Consider the following 17,302-nt stretch of genomic DNA (forward strand, 5'->3'; position numbering starts at 1 on the left):
GGCACCTCAGCACTCTTAGTGGTTAAAGAGTTGCTGTGGCTCCTAAATGCTTCCACATAATACCACTTACAGTTGATTGTGGAATATCTAGGAGGGAATAAATTTCACGAACCAACTTGTTGCAACGGTGGCATCCTATTACAGTACCACGCTTAAATTCAGTGAGCGCTTTAGAACGACCCATTCTTTCAAAAATGTTTGTAAAGGCAGACTGCATGGCTAGGTGCTTGATTTTATACACCTTTGGCAATGGGACTGAATGAAACACATGAATTCAGTGATTAAGAGGTGTGGCCCAATACTTTTGTCCATATAGTGTATATACATATACACACACACACATATATATATATATATATATATATACACACACACACGTGTGCATTCCCAGCGGGGCTTCGGACTTCGAGTACCAGAGGGGACAGTGTGCATTCTCCACTAAGGCAAATAGATCGATTTCTGTGTTGCAGAAGAGTTCCAAACCTCCTTTGGCATTAACATCAGCACAAAAACTGTGTGCCTGGAGCTTCATGGCATGGGTTTCCATGCTCGAGCAGCTGTATGCAAGCCTTACATCACCAAGCACAATGCCAAGTGTCGGATGGAATGGTGTACAGTATACCGCCATTGGACTCTAGAGCAGTGGAAACGTGTTCTGTGGAGTGAAGGATCACGCTTCTCTATCTGGCAGTCTGATATATGAGTTAGGGTTTGGCGAATGCCAGGAGAACATTTCCTGCTTGATTGCATTTTGCCAACTGTAAAGTTTGTGGAGGAGGGATAATGCTATGGGGTTGTTCTTCTGGGGTTGGCCTAGGCCCCTTAGTTCCACTGAAGGGAAATGTTAATTTCTTTTCTGTTTCAGCATGACTGTGCCCCATTGCACAAACAAAGATCGATAAAGGCATGGTTGGATGAGTTTGGTGTGGAAAAGCTTGACTGGCCCACACAGAGCCCTGACCTCAGCCCTATCGAACACCTTTGGGATGAACTAGAATGGAGATTGCGAGCCAGGCCTTCTCGTCCAACATCAGTATCTGACCTCACAAATGCTCTTCTGGAAGAATGGGCAAAAATTCCAACAAACACACTCCAAAATCTTGTAGAAAGCCTTCCCAGAAGCCTTCCCTTCTCCTTTAGGTGTAATGTGTAGGTGTCCCAATACCCTTGTCCATATAGTATAGTTTTTGCAATGAGATGCTCAATCTGTTGAGTTGTGTCCGCAGGCAAGTATGTCATGGTTATGGGGGTCATCCAGTCTCATAGTCCAGAGCCAGTACTGCGTACAGTGAAGATGGCAGGTCTATATGAAAATGCATCGATTCACAGAAACTGGATATATGAAGTGTAAGACCTCCAGCAGACATTTCCATAATTTTTTGTGTTGTTTGGTTCATGAAACTGATAGTGACTTTTATTCATTTTGATGCAGTACCATGCCTTCACAATATTTGAGCAAGTCAAATTTAAATTAAATGCACTTTTGGTGTTTTAACAGAGAACATATTCATAATATTTAGTCACGAAGTTGGTAACAGTATAAAGAGGTTATAATTTCATAACAGCAATAATTATGCATAAACTAGTTGTGTTACAGATGTTCTTATTACAAATGTGAATGTGTGAAAATATTACAATGTGATTAAATAATCAAAACCCAATCTAGCCCTTCGTGAAAATCAGTTAGTATACATTCAGACCCTTATTTATGACATAAATGTGTGTATACTATATGTATGAATATATATGCATACATATGCCTATATGTATTTTTTCCTTTATCAAACAAAATTAAGAGCAGTATATTACACAACTGCTCAGCAACTACTTCATGCAACTGCTTTAGAGTCTCTTGTGGACTCCTAAAATACTGTTGCAGTTTGGACAGTGGTGTGTCACATCCTTCAAACTGTCCACACAGAAGGGAATCAGGCAACACCCATAGATACAACTAGTAAGAGAGAGAAAAAAAAGAACAGAACAGTGAAGGGGAGTGTTTTATGTGATAAGCTCTAAATTGTTTGCAGTTTTTGAAAACCCAAAGATTGTATATTAAGTTTGCTTGTCCCTACCCAAAAATGGCCAGGCCTGCACAAGAGAGCCAGGCTAACGCTCCTGATGAATGCTCAAGGCGAGTTACCACATTCTGTGTGCACACTGGGCAATGTGCCTGCACAGGAATATCTCCAAACACCAGACCAGACTGCATGTATACAGTCTGCACAGCCACTAAAATACAAAAATATGGTTAGAGATAGCGCTTCATATGTTACAGTTATTGGAAGGCAACGATGCTCTCAGCAGTTAAAAATATGATAAAGTTCAAAACAGAATGAAACCAGCATTTGTTTTTAGCTGCATGCTGGTTTAGATGGTTGATTAGTTGGTGTGGAGGAAATTGACTGCATTATAGCTGTCAAAACCTCTACCAGCAAAACGGCTGGTATGATCTTTTTTTTTTCTAGCAAAGTATCAACTAATATGATTAACATTTAATTCTAAAACATTCTTAAAATTGGAGTGATATATACTTTTCTGGGGGGAAATATTTAGCATTAGTGATAGATTGATATCGGCCAGGCCGATTATTCAGAAGATATTTGACCATATTGCGATTCTTGGCATCAGCTGATAAGTTTAATTGGCCGATACATTTTTAATTTTCCCTCATGTCCATTCCAAAATCAGTCTTGACAATAGTTTTACCAATGTGTAGTAAACAATATCTGTGTTTGACATATATACGTGTAATATATATATATATTTAAGAAATGTAATAACACTAACAATAACTTCACTAAAGTAAAAACACTTAAGTTATGCATTTCTTTTGGGATTTTATGGTATGTTTGACCTGATTTACCTGTATATTACTCCATTCAATTTAATTTTAACTAAGCACATTTTATGTTATCTTCACTTCAATGAAAACTTTAATTTCAGTATATTATAAGATTGTCAAAACATCAAAATATGTCATGCACTGGTGGTCTCTGGTGGCATATGCTGGAATAAAAATAATAATTACATGAAATGACAACTACAGCCTGTAGATGGCTTTAGTGCTTGCATTTACTGATACTTTTCCACAGCACTGTGCGTTCATATTTTTCTTTGTATTCTCTGTACTTTGCATGTCGTATTTCAAATTTGTCATTTGAAATCTGACATACCTTTTTGCCCTCTTAAAACAACTTTTTTTTATAGATTTAACACTTATAGCAAATTTTTACAGTCACTTTTTGCGCAAGTTTGTCTTTTTTTTACTGACTGATTTAAAACATTAAAACCATTATTATTATTTTTCACTAATAATAAATTTGCAAAGATTTCAAACAAACATCTTTCACGTTGTCATTATGGGGTATTGTTTGTAGATTTCAGAGGAAAATAATGAATTTAATCCATTTTGGAATAAGGCTGTAACATAACAAAATTTGGAAGCGCTGTGAATACTTTCCGGATGCACTGTATATCATCAAGCTGGTTCTCGCCTCATCCTTTCCATTAATCCCTTTACACCCATTTACTAAACACTTCACCAAACCGAACTTTAAATGTCTGATTGATTAAAGCATGAAAAACAATAAGCAGTGCTCCACTCTGACCTTGTCAAGATTTCTCATGTATCTTGTCTTGTTTTCTGGTGTTAACTCATCATTATGTCTTTGTTGGAAGCACTGCTGTGATGATACGATACTCGATTTTGTTTTCAATTTCTCTCTGATTTTCCCCAAATACATTAAAGCACGTATCCAGCATTTGGTCGACTGCAGCCGCAGTGCTCTTATTTAGGCTTCTATTTCTGTCAGCTGGCTAGCAATAAATAAAAAAAAAAATCAGTTTTGGGTTTTTGATATTGTTTGATGAGTAAAAAACTACAAAACAACTTTGTCAAATTTTTAATTGTTAAATAGCTCAATTTGTCTGATATTTCTCCCCTTTTTCCTCATCCTTAGTTTATGTGTGTGTACTGCTTTGTGTCTGATTTATTCATTTTTATTTGACATAAAAAAATTATCCATATTATAGACTCACGCATTAATTTTTGTTTGATTAAAACAACTAGACTATTCAAACCTAGTGCAATTTATATATATCTAGGGCTTAAAGAAGAGAGATGGTCATTACCAACAGGGCTGGTGGTGACAGGTTGAGCTTGAAGGGGTGGTGGATACATCTGGCCATAGGCTTGTGTCGGATACGGAGGCAGAGATGCTTTTGCATCAACTGGAGGATATGGCATCGGTCCTCCTGGTGGGTAGTGTGGGCTTGTACCTATTGTCTCCTCATAGGAAGGGGGTGGTGGTGGGTGGCCCACAAGTGTTGTTGTCTCCATTGGAGGTGCGCTTGCCATTTGCCTTCGGTGCTTTAAAGTAATATAAATGACAACAACAGCTACTTTAATTAGGACTTGTTCTTATTTTATTGTAACATTATTCACAGCATTACTTAATTCCTGATCATTCCGAACTGATTTGAAGCAGTCTCTTAAAAACGACGCTAGTTTCATTTTTAACAAAAAAATCCATATTGTAAACGATAAGTGAAACAAAGTTCCCAAAGCGGTTCGTTAGAATTTTAAACCTAAATAAAACATTACTGTGTTCGTTTTAAAGATTACAACCCTTTAAAGCTGTAAAAGTTAATAAACACTTACTGTCTGTTCGCGTCTTGTGAACACAATCCCACGAGATCAAGACGTTTCCTGTTTCTTAGATTTGTTACGCACTTGATGTATTTCCGCAGCACTGATGGTGGGTTCAAGTCTCTCCAACGATTATTAAACTTAGCAATGACAATCGCCGGGGGAAAATTTGCTGTATATTGTGTAAATATGTATAACTAAATGCGTGTAAAGTATACACGAGTAGCGATTAATTACTGATTATGATTAAAAAAAAACTGGAACTTGTCACTCTTCGGTTCCCTCAAGTTCCGTGTTTGGTCACGTGATTTATTTGCAACGAGAGTCCGTCCCTTTTTTTTTGTTTTTTTTCTTTTTTTTTTTTTTACAGAGAACATTACAAATACTGTAACCTGTTCAACAAAAATTAAATGTACAGTGTACAGACCAGAGGATAATAACAAATCAATTAATATAATTATAGAAGGGGAAAATTTAAAATTATGCAGTTCCTTCAAGAGATGAAATGTTCTTGTAGCCTTCATGTTTTGCATGTTCTCTGTTGTTTTGTAATATGATTTAAAGTCCAGATGAAAAGCCTTAAAACAAGGTTGTGAATTAGACCATTTACATTTGTGAATATGGTATTTTCTGAGGATAATAAACAGTTGAATAACAAAAGTAATTTTTTTGGACAAACCACAAAAATCAAAGTATAACATGACATCAAAAATATTGATTCTGATGTTTACATTCAATTTTGTGATTATATATTCTTCCAAGTCAGACCAAAATTTTTTTGTGTACATACAGTGATAAAATAAATGAAAAATAGTCTCCTTATTAGATTGGCAAAAAACACAAGACTCTTCTAAGTTTATTTTAAATCTTCTTAACGTATCTTTAACAGGATAAATTTGATGTAAAATTTTAAATGAAACTTCTTTTACTTTATTATTAATACAGTATTTATGAATAGTAGTATTTGCCTTTTTCCAATTTAAATCACCCATCGTTGAACACCAAAAAAACTTTGCAGCAGGTGGAACCGAGCACGGAATTTGATTTCTAATATATTTATTGGTGCATTTTTTCTTTGTAATGTCTGTATCCCCAATAAAAATTCTATTAAATTCAACACTAATATCTGTGAATGATATGTGTTTTAGAATTTGAAGTGAACCTGTAGGGATTGCATCAAATACAACTGCGTATTCTTTTGGTGTCACTGGGAAGTTAAAATTTTGAAGAAATTCTGAATATGACATGAGCAAACCATCTTTGTTCAGTAACTGTCCTACCAACAGAATTCCTCTATCAAACCATGGCCGACAAAACAGAGACTTCCTTTTATAAAGGATTTCTTTGTTATTCCAAATTAAGTATCTATGTGGACTAAAGTTGTGTTTATAAATCAATATCCAAGATAGAAGGGCTTGTTTGTGGAAGTCAGCTAATTTCAAGGGAATTTTATCAATAGAAAAATTACATTTCAGTAGAAAATGTATGCCACCAAGACTATTGAACAAATATGATGGAAAAGCGTTCCAGAAGCTGTCAGGGCTTTTCAAGAATTCTATAATCCATTTAATTTTAAAAGTATTGTTTATAGTATGAAAATCCAACACTTCCAGACCACCTTGGTCTCTACATCCTGTGATAACATCTTTTTTGAGATAATGGGTTTTTTTCCTCCAGATATAATCATACAGTATTTTATCCAATTCTTTAATTGTATTTTTTGGGATATCCAGCGATAAGGCAACATATACGGAGCGTGATATACCTTCTGCCTTTGAAATTAAGACCCTGCCAAATAGAGACAAGTCTCTCATTAACCATGAATTTAGTTTAGATTGTATTTTTTTAACAATTGGATCAAAATTTAACTTATGACGTTCCTCTATATTTTTACAAAGTACAATTCCAAGATATGTCACTTTTTCATTAATTGGTATTCCATCAAGACTGGCCAGATTGCAATTTTTGAGGGGGAACAAAACTGATTTATTAATGTTCATTACCAATCCTGATACATCACTAAATGTTTTGATACTATTTACTGCAGTCCCAATTTGGTTACGGTCACTTAAATGAGAGTCCATCCCCAGGAGAAAGTGTTGCATTATATTACATAACAAACCAGCTGTTTTATATATTTCTCAATATACAGCTCCTCTTGGTTAAACCATGAATTACTTAAGATTTAACATTTGCATTTTTTGTTAATCTTGGTATAAATTAAATTAATACCGATATATTATACTATGCAATGTATAATTATATAAATGTAATTTATGAAAATAAATATAAATAAAATCAAGGTTACAGCGAGGCACTTACAATGGAAGTGAATGAGGGGGACGTCTGGGGTTAAAGGCACTTACATGCTTCTCTGTCTATTGTTTGAGCTGTACATTTATTTAATTCATTTATTTAGGGTTAAGGGTCACAAAAGTCATGGCAACAAAGTGATATATAGCGTTACACAGATAAGTTTAGAAAGTATTTTATCACCCTTTAATCATGTTCACACATATTGTTTGTCTTGTGATTTGACTTTTGAAACAGTGAGTATTTTAATGTTTACAGGTTGGCCACAGTCACTGATTTCACAAAATACATTTTTGTGGTAATCAACTTTATGCTAGAAAGGCTGTTGATTGAGCTTGTATTGAACCAGGAATATTCCTTAAAATTTGTGTTAACCATTTTTGCCAACCATCCCCACATAGGGGTTGGCATAAGTTGTGGTGTTGGTTGGTATAGTGTTAAAATAAATTGGATGAGTGAATGGAATTAATGTGAATCATTTTACTTATATAAACTTGTATTAATATATAAATATTAGAAACGTGTAAAAATGTTAAACATTTTAATCACATGAATGATAGGAACTAATTGTATCATTAGCTTGAGTCATGCGTATGTGTAATAATAATAATAATAATAATAGTAATAATAATGAAGGTTACCAACCCAACTTGTTTTGACAAAGATTAATTAAAAGTTGTCTTCGCCTTAATGTAAATATTTAGATGAAACATTTTTGTGAAATTAATTAACTCAAACGCCACACATTCCCTATATCTGCACGTCTGTGGGTTGGAAGGTATGACATGAGGTGATAAAATATTTAATATCCACAAATGCATATACATTTGAGTTTCTGTTTCCATTCATCTGTGAATATAATACAAATTGCACCCGACATTTATTTAGATACAGTTACATTCCAAAAGTATTTTGATTACTGAAGAGATTACTTGTATTTTATTGTCATTTGTTTCATTTAATATTTAGTCCTTTCAGATGGAAAACATTTATACATATAAATGATGCGATCCAAAGTGCATTTGAACAGCGGTGAAACACTTTCTTATGATGTGTTACATTCATACGAGCAGACAGAGAAGTACGTTTGAAGTAAGTTTAAGAAGGAATAGAAATAAACCTTGTGTAAATTGTCAGATTTACGCTAAACTAAAATACTATTTCTAGCCATTGTACATTTACATTTATGCATTTGGCAGACGCTTTTATCCAAAGCAACTTACAGTGCACTTATTACAGGGACAATCCCCCGGGAGCAACCTGGAGTTAAGTGTCTTACTCAAGGACACAATGGTGGTGGCTTTGGGGATCGAACCAGCATCCTTCTGATTAACAGTTATGTGCTTAGACCACTACACCACCACCAATCCACATGCACAGGTTTTACATACACAGGTTACCAGAAAGGATTAGATCATAATTCATTTTTTCTAAGACCTTTGATATTAAGGCAAAAATCATATTCTTGATCATGTTTTCCTGTAAAAATATATAAAAATCCTTAAAACGTGATCAATTAGATTTACCTTGTTTTAGTAACAACACTGCATATATTATATTTAGGTTTTTCAGAGAATGTATTTTTAACGTGTATTTTGTCTGTACTGGCAGAGATTTTATAGTCAAAACAAGTGAAAAAATCTACCAGTGCTGAAGAAGTAATCCAAAGTATTTAGAATATGTTACTGACCTTGAGTAATCTAACAAAATATGTTACAAATTACATTTGACAGTATGTAATCTGTAATCTGTTGTGGAATACATGTCAAAAGTAGCCCTGCCCATAGGAAGGCCTTCTCTGACAGACTCGGCCCCCTCCTGCCCATGTCTGCGCAACCTCCTCTGCTGTTGACTGAAACAGCATTCCTTTTATTTGATTGGATAAATACTTTTTTTTTTTTTTTTTACAGCTGTGATCTCATTTCCTTTACTGTGGCAACATATTTATTTATTTACATTTGCATTGGCTCACTGGTTTGATATTTTGCTCTTTAAAATATAAGCACTTCTAAGCGCATGGAGGCATGAAATGTTCTAATGTGTTTACAGTTGAAAATGGAACACCTCAAGGAAGTTTATGTAGTCCTCTCCTGTTTAATATAATGATAAATTATATGTTCAGTAAAATAGAACCAGGTATGGGAAGATCGCTGTATGCAGATGAGAATCAGTAATAACAAGAATTCGAATTGGACATACAGGACTAAATGGGAATTTTTATAAAAATTAAAAAAATCCTACTGGATTATGTTTACTTTGTGGGATGACATAATCTGTGGAAATGTAATATATTGCAGGGCATATGATAAAGACAAATATTGCAGACACAAACACAAGGGAAGTAGATACAGAATATGTTTTTGGAAAATCTAGTGCGTAAGAAACAAGATTAAAATCCCTGAAAAGCTGTGATACATTTTCTAAAAGAAACAGGAATTTACACAAGAATATATATATATATATGTATGCAGCTCCACAATCCAGTTCAGTAGGTGGCGGTAATGCGCCATAAGTTGGTTTACCAACTGCCTATAAGCAACAGAAGAAATGTCGGGAAACGTCAACGATGGTTCAGGACGAGACAACGAATATAACGGTTATTCTTTAATACAAATCAGCCTGATTTAGGTAAGATTCACTTTTAACTAAGACACCTTTTACTTCATTTTATATCAGTATTTGTGCTATTATTTATTCCGATCTCGGTTCATGTATATTTCATATACATTTTTGAAAAATCAACATAACAGGTTTTTCCGTTCAAAAATCAGTTTTAATGCAGAAATAATAATGGTTGTGGCATTACTTGGCACTTTCGTTTTCGATAATAGTTTTGGCTTTATGTTGCCGCTCTATTGCATGAAATGTCGCAACAAATGAATTTTGGGAAGCGTCGCTTTAATGCCAGCGGAAAGGCCTTGTGCAATCAGAACGATCGTTTAAGTACGAACGCTTGTGTCATTCTGGCGCTTGGGCATGGTGGAAAGACGAGATGCTCACAGCAAATGTGTTGCATAACCTGTAGCTTCAGGCGGGTGTACAGGGTGCGATTTTCGGCTGTCCCGAACGATTTTTTCCAGGCGGACAGATCGCGTGGAAATCGTTGGTGCTCGTCTGGTCGCGGCTCGCATCTTGTGAGAGGAATTAAGAGTGGAGCCGAGCAGGTCACGACCTGCCGATAATTTTTTTTTAACTCAATTCGTGATGTGTGTGTGGTGGAACTAGCCGATTTGACGATCTACTTGAAGCTGACCAATCAGTAGAAGTTCACACGATCAACGTAAACCGAGTGTTCATGAAGCACATTTGAGAAAATGGTTGCGTTAAAGCTGTTTTTACGAATTTATTCACGACCACATCACTGGGAATTATTCTACGGAAATTATATGCAGAGTTTTCCGTCATAGTCTATTTTTATTCATCATACTTGCCATTTGTTTCAGTTCTAGGGCTTCATGTAGGGGATATTGCATCTGTTATAATTTGATATGCACAAGATGGAGAAAACCATGGTGACAGTAGTCATGGTTACTAAAATATTACTATATTAAAACCATGGTGACAGTAGTCATGGTTACTAAAATATTACTATATTAAAACCATGGTGACAGTAGTCATGGTTACTAAAATATTACTAAAACCATGGTGACAGTAGTCATGGTTACTACATTATTACTATATTAAAACCATGGTGACAGTAGTCATGGTTACTACAATATTAAAAACCATGGTGACAGTAGTCATGGTTACTACAATATTACTATATTAAAACCATGGTTTAACTTGATTTAAAAAAACCATGGTTTAAAAAAAAACTTTTCTCTGATTAATAAATCTACATTTTAACTTAATGCCTGCATACTATTACGCTACATACATTGACATAAAATGCATTTCAAACTCTACTGCACGTATATTCAATATTCTGAAGCTGTACATCACTATAGAAGGAACTTTGCTATTAAAATGGTACGAGGGCTCGAGTTTTTTATCATACGCAGAAATCACACATCTTCGTCAGGGGAATAGGGAAACATATCGCTGGCAATGAATTCCCGTCACTTTGGTTCATGTTTTATGCTTGTCCTAATCAGCACAGAGTGCTTGCTTAAAAATGAAATAGAGAGTCTGCAGTTTCGGCTCATCTGCAGCATAAATGATCATATGTCGATGACCAGTATACAGAACTCGTGCTGAGAGATGTCTGTAAACAGTGCCTGTTTTGTAAATGTTTTTTGAGCATCATTGTTGTAATTGACTGCAAAAAGAAAATGTTTCCAGACAGGAGGCCTGAATAATGCAGGGCATTTCTCTATCAGTGTCTCATTTTCTCCACTTGCCATTTTCAACTACACACAACCTTGCAGAACAGTGATGTCATCAAGTTGACCCACGTGAAACACAGGCAGAGCATATCCATGTACAGATCCGTTCAGGTGCATTAGCGGAGGTTGTAACTGTGCGTGTCTATTTGATGTTTCTTTTCTTCACAAAACCTTGTGCGTCAATAAACTTGTGGTGAACCGCGGTGCCAATGCTTCCCGAATCGTGGGTGGCAAACCGTATGTTTCGTTTTTTAACCGAGAACCATTACACCCCTAATATATCTATTTATTTAAAAAAAAAAATATATATATATATATATATATATATATATATGTTTTTTAATCAGCAGATAAGTTTTCAGCTAATGCAGCCCCTGACTATGCCAGTCTTCTTTTTTATTTCTAAATTGCAAGCTAGAAGGAATGAAAGCAATGACCTCCTCTGGCTTTATGTCTTATAATGTAAATTGCACAAAATGACATTGGACAGTTATGATAGCATTCCTCACTGCATAGTTACACCAAGCTTGCAAAAATAGTTTCATATTGCTATAATTACTTATAATTTGTATAATATCAAATGTGCTATATGTAATGTTTTTACTCTACTAAATCATAAAATGACCATAATATGTCATTAGAGAATTAGGAAACATGCTGAGTTGAAATACTGGCTTCTCCGATAACAATGCTGTAGCCAGTATTTTTACTTTGAAGTTTCCATTCCGGGCCAGAATTTCTGTTTATGTTTTGGCCTGTGTGATCCCGCCCACTGCCCACTCAACAATAGTATTTTGACACCGCCGGGTTACCAGATTTGGACAAGTTTCAGGCAAACAACACTGCGTGCTGCATCCATGGAAGCCAGCAAACGAACTGGATCAGAGAAGACTGATTCCACCCGAACTAAAAACCCTCACCATTTGTCTAAAAACCACCATGACCAAAGGCATAGTAAAACAAGGATAAGGCTACTAGTAGAGATGGACATTTTGAGTAAATTCAACATTTGAGTACTCGCAATCATACTCTGTGTTTCATGTGCGGCCTGTTTTCAAGCCAGTGAGAGACAGTCGATGAAGTGATCCCGACTAATGTGGTGGAGCGGATGGGCCACAGCTGTTTACTACCTCTGCAACAACCAGCGTGACAGAAAAATACGATAGAAACCACAAGCCTGACATTACTCATGCCCATCCCTAGCTACTTGCTACCGTTTTTCTAATCTAATGTAAACCTTACATCCATTTTAAAAGTTTATTGTGTTTTGTGACTGAATCAGTGAATGTGGTGAAATGTGACTAGCATTAGATTGCTTGGTAGATTTTTTAGTTCAACGATGTACAATTAGTTCGATGTAGTTCAATACAGTGTACATAGGTTGATTATGGCATATTCTTTTTAGCTACGATGGTCCAAGCACCTCCACCCCTAGCAAGAGTTGTCTTCATTCTGGTAACCTGCATGAGCTTTGAGTCTGGGGCGTGGCAGACAACTCTACAATATTTTGTTTTTAGCGTGGCCAGGAAATTACATTTTTGGGTGGGCCTAATTAGGGCCAGTTCACTAATTGCATTATGTGTAACCTGAAAAGTGCTATACAAATAAAACTGACTTGATTTCCATTAAAAGAATATTCCGGGTTCAATACAAGTGCAACATCGACAGCATTTGTGACATAATATTGATTACCACACAAGTTATGTTAAATTGCCCCTCCTTTTCTTAAAGAAAGCAAACATCTGGTTTACAGTGAGACACTTACAATGGAAGTGAATGTGGCAAAAATGGTTAACATAAATTTTAAGGAATATTCCTGGTTCAATACAAGCTCAATCAACAGCCTTTCTAGCATAAAGTTGATTACCACAAAAATGTATTTTGTGAAATTAGTGAGTGCGACCAACCCGTAAACATTAAAATACTCACTGTTTCAAAAGTCTAATCACAAGACAAACAATATGTGTGAACATGATTAAAGGGTGATAAATCACATAACCTTTTCTGTGTGAAATTATTGCCAATTTAACAACTTCCTTGCCATGACCCTAAAACCCTAAAATGACAATTTAAACATGAAAAATTTAACCACTAAAGTTTTAACTGAAGATTTCATGTAAGTGCTTTTATACAATTTTAAGCTTCAAATTTCTGCCTTTTTAAACCCTAAAAAAAAAAAAATGCCTCACTTTAACCTCATTCTTGGCTTCGGAAATTGATGGAACGAGTCAAAATAATTTTTTGTGGTAATCAATATTATGCCATAAATGCTATCGATTGAACGAAACTTGTATTGAACCCAAAATATACCTTGAGGGTACCTTTGTTCCATTTCAGTTTCTCTAAGCCTTTGATGGGAAATTTCATGTGCACATCATGGCAATGTCCTGTACTAATTTGACTAACACAATAATTGTCTTTTCTCTAAATAAAAAAATAATTATAAATTTGCTTCACCATGCTTGCACAGGTCATTTGCTGGCAGATTCTGATGATGTTTCTAGATAAATTGACTGACAGCCAATTGCTGTCAATTGGGTTTCCATCCAAAATGTTAAACATTTTATTAGCATATTTCTAAAAATTTGACTTAAGAAAATGTGAATTGTCGCGCGTTTCCATCCACTATGTAACGCGCATTATCATGAGGGAGCAGCCTCGTCATGATGGAGCAGCTGAATGATCTCTCCATGCTTTGGGGACAGTTTTATTTGCAAGATATGAGACACCGCAGAATAAGTGTTATAAATCTGTTAAATAATCTGTTATAAAATGTGGGCTGAAATAACTGCGATGTTCGCATACCTAGGAGCGCCCGCTCTCAAAACTGTTCTGGCGGATTGTGAGGACCCACTTTATCAACCAGCTGTGGGTTAAACACTTCTGAATGACAAGCGCTATGTTCAAAGAAGTGTGTGCCAAGATCGGACCTTTCAGTGGGCTAGTCGCATCAAGCTCTCACACACTTATAACACATGCACGAGTGGTCAAAACACATCATCGTTTTACAAATAAACTGTTTCCATCACATTAATGTGCATTTTAACTAATGCAAAACTCTAGAAAATCCACCTCCTAACACGTTACATTTTAAGCGAATTTAGAAAGTTTTATTTGCATATCAAGCGTTTCCATTAAGGATTTCTTATGCATCATTTCAAAATGCACAATAAAATATTTGGATGGAAACCCACTTAATTAGATCATATTGCCACATATTTAGTTACTCATTTGTTATTTTCTCAGTTTCACAAATTTGTTACAATGTAACAAATTTATGCTTTTTTCTTTGTCAACAAATAACGTTTAACAATCTTGGTGGGCTTGGGTCCAGTTTATACCCCCAAATATTTATATACATTCAACTTGTAAACAATTACTCAACACCTTTTGGCTCCCAGAACATTCTGGGAAGGTTAGTTTATGGTTCTAAAAATAAAACCTAAAAATAACCATTAGAGAATGTTTTGTATGTTCTTTTTTTGGTTGTCCCACAAAAACTTCCCTGCAACATTCTCAAAAGTTTAGTTTATGGTTATAAAAATAGAATCTAAAGAGAATGTTCCTAGAATGTTAGGATTTGGTTCCAAAAAAACAGCTGGTTTTGTGTTTGCTGGGTAGTTTTGCATTCTGTGGTGCTCATCCCTCTTAATGTTTCAGTCATATGTCTTATTTCCAATGTCTTTCAGTTGCAGGAGCAGGAAGCCACAACAGCTTTGCAGAACTGCCTCTTGTGGACTTGTGGAGAACAGTAGCTGATTTGTTTCTCTCCAGACAGTATGTCTATCATGGACCATAGCCCCACCACTGGGGTTGTGACAATCATTGTAATACTCATTGCTGTTGCTGCACTAGGGGCGCTAATTTTTGGTTGTTGGTGCTACTTGCGACTGCAGCGTATCGGCCAGTCTGAAGATGAAGAAAGCATAGTCGGTGAAGGGGAAACCAAGGAGCCCTTCTTAATGGTACAGTATTCAGCCAAGGGCCCGCGGGTGGAGCACAAGACCAAGCTGACCCCTAACGGCACCGAGAGCCACACCTAAACTCTCTTCTCGATGCAAACTGTGTTGGACCATGTTCAGGCTCTTTGAAGTCTTACAATTTCAACACCTCGCATTAATGTTAAAATCAATTTGAAACGGTGCAAGGACTTCACTGCTTAAACAAGTGAAAAAATTACAACAAAACTAGTGCATGCAGTTGTCTAGTTACTTTGTTGCTTTGAGTGGGGGTCCAGTGTAGCACCCTATTATAATGTGAAATTGACAATTGTCTGCGTTTGGCGTTATATGCAATGCTATTTATTTGTAAAGCTATTGCTGAGTTCTAAAGCTTAACCAAGAAAGATGGTTTTATTTTGTTTAACCACAACTGCTTGCCTCCAGAGCAGGCTCTGGTATTAAGAAGATCAATTCACATGATGTTCAAAGCTTTAGATCATTTTGAAGCTTTTAAACAACTTAACGTTGTTTTTTGTTTTTTTTGTAGAAGCTCTTAAAGAAACCATAAATGAGTGATTCTCATGAAACCTGTCAAGAAATGTCCTGGTCATATGTAAACCCAAAATCAATGCATTTTTAGGACTGTTTACATTTTTTGCATTGTGACATTTTGTTTAGGACACTACAGAACATTTTACCCCTAAATTCTCATTACCGTAATGCATCCAAACATATTTATAATATAGCCATTGTTTTCAATGTTGATTCTTATTACTGTAACACTAATGTGTTTTTTTGTACAGTAAATACAGAAGAACAGTTATAGTGAAAATGAGTCACAATTTCGCATTGCTGAATTGGGTTAAAATGTGCTTAACTGTCATAAAAATAGTCACAATGTAAAACAATTTGATGTTCCTAAAAACACACTTAATTTTGTTAATGCCAAGTATAATTTATTTTTTGTTTCTTTTGAATTTTAAGTAAAATATGACCAGTAACGTTTTTGACGGGGTTTGTGAGAATCAACCAAATTGTGTGAAGGTTAATCGGCTTATCAGTATTGTTGGATTACATTCATTCAAAGTTCATGCTATCTTTTGCACTTTTTTACTTTCAATTGATGTGTTACCGATTTCTTAACAGCACTTGGTGTTTTCAGTGTAAACCTGCTAGGAAGCCACAATAAGAATGAAAGCCAATGACCGGGCCCTACTTATACTAGATCCATGATGTTGTGGACCCAGAGGCATTCATTTTTGTGGCCTAGCACATTTCTACATTGTAAGGTTGGGGTCATTTGAAGGTGTAGATCTTATTTTTTTAGATGGCTTGTTGTGCAGCGGGATACTGAAAAAGTAATTGTCTTATTGTCCATATTATTTTCTTTCCTTTGAGTCCAGATGATTTTGAGATGTAGCGGTGTTTGCTGTTTACACATGTGAGAAGAAATTGAGAGAAATTATTTATTTTTATACAATATCCATGCAAATGTTGTCCATACAATTCATTGCGTGAAATCAACAGCCCTTTTTGGGGAGGCTGCCAAATCAAAGCCTGAAAATGCAGCTAAAATGATTTAATTAATGTTACTAATACTGTATCAGATATGTACTGTACTGTCATTCCATGGAGACTGAATTTTGTGAATTTGACAATTGTGCTTTCTGATTTCTATTAAAACCATCCACATAAAGGACAGTACACGCATGTTATTTTAACCTGCATATTTGAGAATAACTAAGTGCTCGGTGTATTGCTTATGTCACTCAGCTCTGTGTTTCCAGAGTTTTGACTACTGAACAATATAACCTCCTTTGGAACCAGAGGAAGTCAGAGTAGTGTGTACTCGTGTGTTTTGTTTGTATTTGCAAGAGTTTTAAAATTATAGCTTAAACTCTAATGAACTATTGGTAGATATTGGGGTATATTTTAGTATGCTAAAATAGGATTTCAAATTATAGTATGAGTTTTAATAGACATAGCAAATTCATTTCATGTTTACTTCTGTTTTAAATTAGAGTATATTGGTACTTAATGAACTTGAAAAAAAAAAATAATACAAAAGGTAATTT

The 17,302-nt window shown here is 35.3% G+C and overlaps 2 protein-coding genes across 3 annotated transcripts; one reads left to right on the forward strand and one right to left on the reverse strand.

The window, feature by feature from the left end:
* Positions 1-1,386: 1,386 nt before the first annotated feature.
* LOC127647984 (lipopolysaccharide-induced tumor necrosis factor-alpha factor homolog) lies at positions 1,387-4,942 on the reverse strand. 2 transcript variants are annotated; one of them, XM_052132534.1, is made up of 4 exons: positions 4,661-4,942; positions 4,132-4,369; positions 2,073-2,229; positions 1,387-1,951 (listed from the first exon to the last, which is right to left on the reverse strand). In XM_052132534.1, the coding sequence occupies exons 2-4, from the start codon at positions 4,355-4,357 to the stop codon at positions 1,843-1,845; spliced, it is 492 nt and encodes a 163-aa protein (XP_051988494.1). In that variant the 5' UTR covers positions 4,358-4,369; positions 4,661-4,942; the 3' UTR covers positions 1,387-1,842. The 2 variants fall into 2 exon arrangements, with proteins under 2 accessions (XP_051988494.1, XP_051988495.1); XM_052132535.1 differs by having other exon boundaries at positions 4,132-4,398.
* A 4,541-nt stretch (positions 4,943-9,483) lies between these two features.
* Positions 9,484-17,225, forward strand: LOC127647987 (stannin-like). The gene is made up of 2 exons (XM_052132537.1): positions 9,484-9,589; positions 14,976-17,225. Exon 2 carries the CDS (start codon positions 15,066-15,068, stop codon positions 15,327-15,329), a length of 264 nt encoding a protein of 87 aa, XP_051988497.1. The 5' UTR covers positions 9,484-9,589; positions 14,976-15,065; the 3' UTR covers positions 15,330-17,225.
* Positions 17,226-17,302: the final 77 nt, after the last annotated feature.

This window comes from Xyrauchen texanus, chromosome 8 (assembly GCF_025860055.1).
Source record: "Xyrauchen texanus isolate HMW12.3.18 chromosome 8, RBS_HiC_50CHRs, whole genome shotgun sequence".
Classification (NCBI taxonomy): Eukaryota; Metazoa; Chordata; class Actinopteri; order Cypriniformes; family Catostomidae; genus Xyrauchen; species Xyrauchen texanus.